The sequence below is a fragment of the Triticum aestivum genome, chromosome 7B, assembly GCF_018294505.1.
Source record: "Triticum aestivum cultivar Chinese Spring chromosome 7B, IWGSC CS RefSeq v2.1, whole genome shotgun sequence".
NCBI classification, from domain to species: Eukaryota; Viridiplantae; Streptophyta; class Magnoliopsida; order Poales; family Poaceae; genus Triticum; species Triticum aestivum.
Genome location: NC_057813.1, coordinates 642,238,471 through 642,246,631, shown reverse-complemented (window position 1 = coordinate 642,246,631; position 8,161 = coordinate 642,238,471). Strand labels below are relative to the sequence as shown.

The following is an 8,161-nucleotide window of genomic DNA, read 5'->3' as shown; positions in this document are numbered from 1 at the left end:
GCGGTGGCGTGAAGGCAAGGACGGGCGGCGTCAATCCTCCCTCACCACCATCTGGCGGAGCTCGTGGCCCGCTCTTGCTGCTACCGGGTAATGAAGAAGACGATCTCTGCTCGGCACTGACGACGGCAAGGCCGCCATCCACTTCTGCAACATCAGTTCTGTTGCAAAAAACAAATGTGCAACAAGACCTTTGTTGCAGAATTTTTTTGCAACAAGACCGATGTTACAAAAAAATCTGCAATAAGACCTTTGTTGCAAAAAAAAGAAACTGTGACTGACACGACTGCGAGCTGCAAATGCTTTTTCTGAAACATAGATCTTGTTGCAAAAAATAATGCAACAGGTATGTTGTTGCAAACTTTTTTACAATATGACCTCTGTTACAAAAGTTTTTGCAACTCAATCTTTGTTTCAAAAAAATCTGCAACATTACCTCTGTTGCAATGGGAAGGACTACCCACGGTCACTCAATGATGTGAGATCTGATGGGTGGGTTGGTGGCGCAGGGCGCAGCTCTGTCGGGGCCGGGGGCAATAGTGTATTGTTTCTGCAACAGAGCGTTTGTGTTAAGAAATAACAAGTAGGCATGCAGGGCGCGAACACTAGATCAGGCGGCTATTAGTTCGGGCATCCAACCGTCGTCGAGGCGAGGATAATATCTAAACATCGGCCGGCGGACACGTAGCAGCGTCCATAAAATAATGCCCCAGAGAGGCTGGAAAGAGTCAATTAATTGAGTGTGTACATGCAAAGTCGGTTTCCGGAGACAACAGCGAGCTGCCACCGATGGAAGCAACAGCCAGAGCAGTTGGGAAGTGGTACGTGATGATCATGCATGCGTGCGACGGAGAGGAGCTTGATGGATCGGTCGGTCTGGTGTAGTGATGATCATTAGTCTGACTAATGGACCTAAGCAAACCATGTTACAGTCAAGACAAGAAACTGAACTTGATGGGTTGGATATTTTCGTGGTGCATGGTATCAATCTGTACGCGCGCGCGTACGATACACGGACTCCTAAATATGTCGCGCGCGGCGGTGCTCGGTTGGTCGCTGATTTCTGTACCTTCGGCGACCCATGCAGATGGATCAATGAGACTGTGCCGTCGTTCCCGGAGATCGACCGACGTGCAGCTGACCGAGTTAATGCAAAAAACAACTACATTTAGGGCATCCTTTGCGGAAAACCATCAGGTCACTAATTTTTTGCAAAAATCACCGCGGATTCGGTAAATATTTTGCAAATAGCACTGATCAGGTGATTTGGCCCGTTTGATCACTTTCTGACAAGTGGGTCCGGATTGTAAGAAGATGACTTAACAAAAAATTTACACACACCCTTGGATCTAAAACTAAAAAGCAATCAACCCCCTGCGCCCGATCCAATCAAGAGGAGGCAACCGACGACGACAACGGGAGCCAGTGGGGGCGGCAACCATGGCGCTGACGCGCTGCCAAGGCCGATCTCCTTCTTCAGTCGGTCGGACCACCTTGGCTCCAATCACGGCCGTCGTTGGGCTCCAAGCAGGGCCGCCTCCCGCCTCCTGTGCATGCACGGGAGCAGGCCGAGGCCATGGCCGAGCAACCTTCAGGTGTCAGCTTCAAGCAAGGCCGGCCACCACGACGGTGCCCGCTACTGCACGCGCCTTCGCGCCTGCTCCTACCTTGCCTGCCGCTGCCGCCCGCATACCGCCTGCACCCGGCCGCTCCTCCGCTGCGCTTGCCTGCTGCTGACTGCTACCTCCTGCTCCCCGTACCGCTGCTCGCCACTGGCCATCGCGCTCGCCAGCGTACTCCTGTTCGTGTGTGCACACCCCACCGCGCGTTGGCCAACCTCACGGCGGCGCACGGGCCAGGCCCGAGCCCCCGGCGCGCGTTGCAATCTCTCGCTCCTGGTCGCCTTGGCCACCGTGGTTGTCTTCCCTTGCCGGCGCCGGCCACGTGACCTCAAGGCGAGCAAATGGGGACGCAACCTGCCAGTCCCCCGTGCGCACACCCAGGCGACTCCGGCCCAGATGGCGCAGGGGCGGCCTTGGCGAGGTCGGGGACGAACTCCAGGCCGCGAGGTCCGCCTGCGCGCACGCGGAGGGTCGATTGCTTTTCTTTTTCAGATCCAGGGGTGTGTGTGTAATTTTTTTGCTAAGTCAGCTCCTTACAATCTGGCCCCACTTGTCAGAAAGTGATCAAACGTGCCAAATCACCCGATCAGTGCTATTTGCAAAATGTTTACTGAATCCGCGTGATTTTTGCAAAAAAATAGTGACCTGGTGCTTTTCCGCAAACGATGCCTCAAATGTGGTGGTTTTTCGCAATTAACTCCAGCTGACCAGCTCATTTTTAGGATCATGTTCTTTATCGGCATGCACAATAGCGCTCCTACTTGACACTTTTTTCTTTTGCGCTCCTACTTGACTCTGACTCTGAAAGTTGGATGATCATATCTTTCCGTACGGCGCCACTTGGTACAGTCCTCACTGTTCGTCCCAACAAAGCATGCACTAGAATAGTGCAACTTGCACGGCAAGTGGCGCTCGCCGTACGAGCTCCGCTTAGGTGCTATGGGCGGGAGCCTTCGGGACAACACGTACGTGCCGTGCCGGACCCGGAGCAATGCATTGGAAGGGCCGAGGGGGCTCCGGCCGGCATGGACGTGCATGGCTCAACAGCTGGATAACACGCACCCCGTTCACTCCTGTCGGGTTCCCAGGCCACCTTTCTCGTCATCTCTGGCGAGGCTTGCTTGCTCTAATCCCTTTCTGACCGACGCTATTCGCTTTCTGCATGCATGCACATGCAAGATGGGTAAACTACGTACAAGTAACACAGTATTACGGCAAGGACCGAGCACTGCTGTACCACTTGGATCCATTCGAGCACTGTATCTGACTCACCATCGACGACATCTTGCGCGCATGATTGCCTCGGAACCCGCGCATCTCGGTCTCGGTCACACAGAGTGCCTACATGCCATGTCAGGTTCTCCAAACAAGCCCACCACGTGTACCGCATCATGGACAGAGCACCATCGTCCATAGATCCAACTCGCCGTTTTCGGCCACCTTCTGTGCGCCCGTGACTGACGCCCGGCAAGCCCAGACAATGCAACCTATGCACCTACATAGGAGTAGGCTGCTGTAGGTCGGTAATTGTGTCGCTGTCTCACTGGATTACCCCCCTTTATCGTTTTTGCCTTTGTTTTATTTTCACGTTTCACTGACGTTTAGGCCCGCTATTAGCAAGGAGTATTCTGTGGGAGGTGTTGGTGTACCGACGCCGACGGGAGAGGAGATAGGGGCCCAGTCGGGACCACCTAGCACAGTCTGTGGTCATGAAAGTCGCGGCAAATTGGTCCTCTGTGACCTGTTGTGGAAAAAGTGGCTGGTAGAAGCGCCTGTGGGTGCAGTTCAGCTAGCTCGGTGGAGCCTCGCGGCCCGTCGTGCGTGCCTTTCTGTACGGTCACGAGTACGGCTTACGTCGATGAGCACAATATCACCGCTGCGGTCTATTTACAGATATACCATTCATTAACTGAAAGGCATATACGTATACACTGCTACTATAATCCAAGTGATCCGATTATACTACACAAGCTAGCAATGTCTGTCATATTTTTCTCAGATAACAAAGCCTGTCAATTTTCGCTACTGGACCTAGCGTTGCTCTTCCTAGAGGTTATGCATGCATGCATGCATCCGTTAAGTTGAGCCAGCATGCCACGCGCTGCACAATCGCCTGCAGTGACCCAACAGAGGCACTGCATCGCACTGTTGTGATAAATCGGACGCTTAATGTATCCTCTCTCGATCGACTGATCGGCGTCCTACACGTACAACTAGTACTTGATTTGGTCCGAGGCATGCCATGTGCGCCTGCATGGAATAGGAGGCCTCGACATGCCATGTCCAGCAAGCTACTGGCGATCAAGCTAGCTCCGGCCGACCCTAACATGCATCACCGGTCACCGGATCAGCCATAACTAGCACGGCAAGAAGAAACGTGCCGATAAAACTGAGCCGTGCGTACCGGTCGTACCTGCTGCCAAACAAGAAATGAGTGTCTCCCCTCGTTCCATTTTTCGTCGACTTGCTTTGACGAAGCGCTCAATTGTACAGTCATCAATGGTCACATGCATGGCACTATCTGTCAAGCTCCACATTGATAGTATTCTTAAAATGAAAGCCAGGGATCGACAGTGAATGAAAGGTACGAATGAACTACGAAGCCGTCAGTTTAGACTCCTTGTAACCTGTGAATCCCGATGGCGCCCTCAAAAACTATAGATGATCAGTATACATGTGCTAAGAGTAGTACGTTGAACGGCCAGTGGCATCACTGTCATCTCATCTTCAGCTTTCATTTCCCTACGAGATCCAGCTGTTGTCCTTCTGTGCAGTGCGCCAACTTTCACTAATGTGTCTCGCATGTGGCCCATGCTCACTCATGTCCTACACCACGTAGAGGGCATGACCATATAGGTCTAGACAGGAGCGGCAGCCGCTCGGCACCGATCACATGATCGACGACAACATCCGATCTCCAGCCGATGAGTTCCTCCACCAAACCGTGACATGTACTGTCAAAAGAACGACACAAGGAGACGGGACGCCATATATGTCAAGGATCGGTCGAATCTCGCGGCGCCCTAACGCCATGCCGCGCCGCTTCCGGAAATGCGGGGGACACTGCTGATGTGTATGTTTGCCGTTCTACGGCCGGGACGCGTATGTGCGTGCTCCGCCACTCGCCGGCATCACGCACAGTGCTCCTCTAGATCGAGCGATGCTGGACCGGAGGATAGGAGGATATATCCACGTGAAAATGTTTCTTGTAGCTTGCTAGCTGCTAGCGTCCGGTACCGGTATAGTGCGCTCGTGGATAGCCTACGGCCTAGTCTAGTGACACACTTCACCTAACATGCTAGCAATATGGTCCTTTTTATATACCATTGTACCTAACTATTTCTAGGGTCTCAACCGTTTGTGTTATCATTGTGAAAATCCAAGCATCGTCACGTATAACAAAGTAGAAGGCCCCAGGGTATTTCCGACGAAAAGAAAATACTACTGCCACGGGTTGACAACATTTCAGCTAAGGATGGCGGCTTCCGTGGAAAATTCAGACTTTCTTTTTGATGCTGCGATCACATAAAAACATAAACTTTGAAGCTCAATAGCTAAATACATGGCAATTAAATCACGCAATGAGTAGGGTATGGACGGGGTAGAGCAATAACATACCCATACCCGTCTAGTCAGTGGATACAAAATTCTACCCATACCCGTACCTATGGGTATAAAACTTTACCCATACCCATACCCGACGGGTACCCATACCCATTGGGTACCCAACGAATAGAACAAATAGTACACAAGTTGTTCATAATTTTACACTCATTCATAGGAAACTTAAAAAAAAAATCAAATATCTTAGCTCAATAACAAGTAGATGGGTACAAGACTACTATCAAAATTTAGAAATACAACATACTCATAAGTCAATAGAAGTAGATGAGCCACATGACAATTAATGATTAATTGACAACAACTTAACTTATTTTACAAGCGGGCAGGGTATGGGTATACCCGCGGGTACAAGGCTATACCTGTACCCTACCCATGACTTAACGGGTAGGGTATGGGTACTACCCATGGGTATAAAAATGTGCCCATACCCTACCCATGTGGGTACGGTACCCGTGGGCACCCGTACCCATGGGTAAAATTGCCATCCTTAATTTCAGCACTCCAGCAGTCCATGCAATCACTTGCACCTCTCCAGGGGCGGAGCCAGGATTTGCACATGAGGGGGCGAACAAAGCTATGGTCTTTTTCAAGAACACATATGACATTTGCGTGTCTACGTATTAAGGTAGAAATCATAGTAATTTTACAAAGAGGCGTCTCACAGCACAAGCACGAAACATCTACCATTCCGCTGTTTCGTATTAGTGCATAACTCGCTTTAGATTACTATTTCACTTCATAGATATACACCATAATGTATCAAGTCTATATGAAGTCGATATGAAACATAGTAGTCCTTGCACGTTCTAGGTTAAGGATAGATTAAAAGGCCAATAAGTACGCTACAAGCCTTCCACGATGGGCTAACAGGCTGTATTTTGGGCTACGATAGATTAAATTGTACGTGTTTATATGTCTACCTCGATAGATTAAATTGTACGTGTTCATAGATTAATACATACTCAAAGGGGTGAGTGTATGTGCCTATCGTCAGTGCCTATGTCTATATTTTGTTAAAAAAAAGTATGAAAAATACTATTCCCTCTATTCACAAATATAAAATGTTTTGGATATTTAATATGACTAGGAGTACATACGAACTGAAATGAGTAAATAAACACACTAAAATGTTTTGTATGTACTCCCTCCGTTCCTAAATATTTGTCTTTTTAGACATTTCAAATGACTACTACATACGGATGTATGTAGACATATTTTAGAGTGTAGATTCACCCATTTTACTACGTATGTAGTCATTTGTTGAAATGCCTAGAAAGACAAGTATTTAGGAACGGAGGGAGTACATCTTATTCTGAAAAAAGTTAAACCACCTCTTATATTTGTGAATGGAGGGAGTGCAATGTTTGCAAAATGAAGGAACCAACAATCCCCAACTGTTGGTCATGGTTTTAAGTTGAACTAGACAATAGTCGCGGCACATTTTCTTGTCAACTTTAACCAGTGTAACCAGTCACAGTTACATACTCCCCAAGTTTGTCTCGATTTAGAATGAAGCAGGGCCAAATTTTCAAATGAGGCAAATAACCCCGTGTACCCGAAGCAGGCTGGCTGAATAAGCGCTACATTCCATTCCGAGAAAAGAATTTGTAAATGCCAACCGAGAAAAATAATGGCAAGAGGACCTGTGCAACGCCGCACAACTTCGAGCTCTTCCGTTATATAAGGAGCCACCATGGCCGCCTCAGTACAAACGCCTTGTGTTCTCTCAGCTCTAGTGCGCCCTCGCCAAGAACCCGCCATCGCCGCCGCCTCCCGGCCTCCGCTTCCACGTCTTGAGGTCTCCGGCGTCGACCGAAGCAGCAGCACCATGAAGCGCCTGCTCAGACGGCTCTCCCGCGTGGCCGCGGCAGACGCCTGCGCCGCCGCCGCGTACAAGCCACTCCGGCCCGACGCGGCCGCGAAGGCCTCCTCCACGGCCGCTTCGTCGTCCTCGTTCTTCGGCGCGCGAAGGCTCGGCCGCGGCGCACGGGTGCCGGAGGGGCACGTGCCGGTGTGCGTTGGCGAGAACGGCGGCCCCGTGGAGCGCTTCGCTGTTCGGGCCGAGCTCCTGTGCCAGCCGGCGTTCAAGGCCCTGCTCCGGCGCGCCGCGCAGGAGTACGGCTACGACCACCCGGGCGCGCTCCGCATCCCCTGCGCCGTCGCCAACTTCCGCCGCCTCCTCCTCGGCCTCTCCGACCCCGGCTGCCAGGCCACCGACGACGACGATGCCGCGCTCTACTACTAGCCTAGCCCTTCCCCGTTTCACCCTCCTCGTTCGGCTGCCATGGAGGGCGTGATTGGAAATTTGCCCCCTGGCGAAGGCAAATCGGTGAACCAGCAGAGCAGAGCCAATTGCCAGCTGATGGTTTCTGACCGATCTGCCCCTGCGTGGATGATGTAAATAGGGAGGTCTGATTGGGTTGGTGGAGGGTAGGATGGGGATTCCTCCGCATTTTCAACTGCAGCTCAACAATTTTAGGACCTGCTGTAGGGCTGTAGTAATTTCTTTTTCTTCTTCCTTGAGTGTTCCTGTAGCTAGCTCTGGTAGCTGCAATGGAGCTTCTTCTTCCTCTTTTTTGGTAGGGATTTTTGAGGTCATGACAAACACATCATGTAAGCCGCAAGGCTCGCCTTTGCCTCATGTGAGTGAAATGGATGATTTTGCTACTGCGAAAGCTTGCTCCAAGATCTGGTGGTGTACTAAAATGCAATGCACTTCCATGGATCTCTAGCAAAGTTTGCTTTTACAGTTCAGGATGCCTGTCATAGAATACAATGGTGTACCCTGCGGGGGCAAATTTCTCTCGGGAGTACTACTATGATTGACCATTTGGTAGTAACTAAACTACTTGGACGTCATGTGGATGCTTTTTTTTTGGACGTCTAGGCTTATTAAAAATCTGGGTTTTATTGTCAGG

At 50.5% G+C, this 8,161-nt stretch overlaps 1 protein-coding gene across 1 annotated transcript; it reads left to right on the top strand.

Annotated features, from left to right (window-relative positions):
* Positions 1–6,958: 6,958 nt before the first annotated feature.
* LOC123158924 (auxin-responsive protein SAUR71) lies at positions 6,959–7,761 on the top strand. Its single transcript, XM_044576741.1, has one exon. The coding sequence runs from the start codon at positions 7,072–7,074 to the stop codon at positions 7,486–7,488; it is 417 nt and encodes a 138-aa protein (XP_044432676.1). The 5' UTR covers positions 6,959–7,071; the 3' UTR covers positions 7,489–7,761.
* Positions 7,762–8,161: the final 400 nt, after the last annotated feature.

Coding starts and splice junctions, on each gene's coding strand:
- LOC123158924 (XM_044576741.1), top strand. CDS start 7,072: ATGAAGCGCCTGCTCAGACGGCTCTCCCGCGTGGCCGCGGCAGACGCC.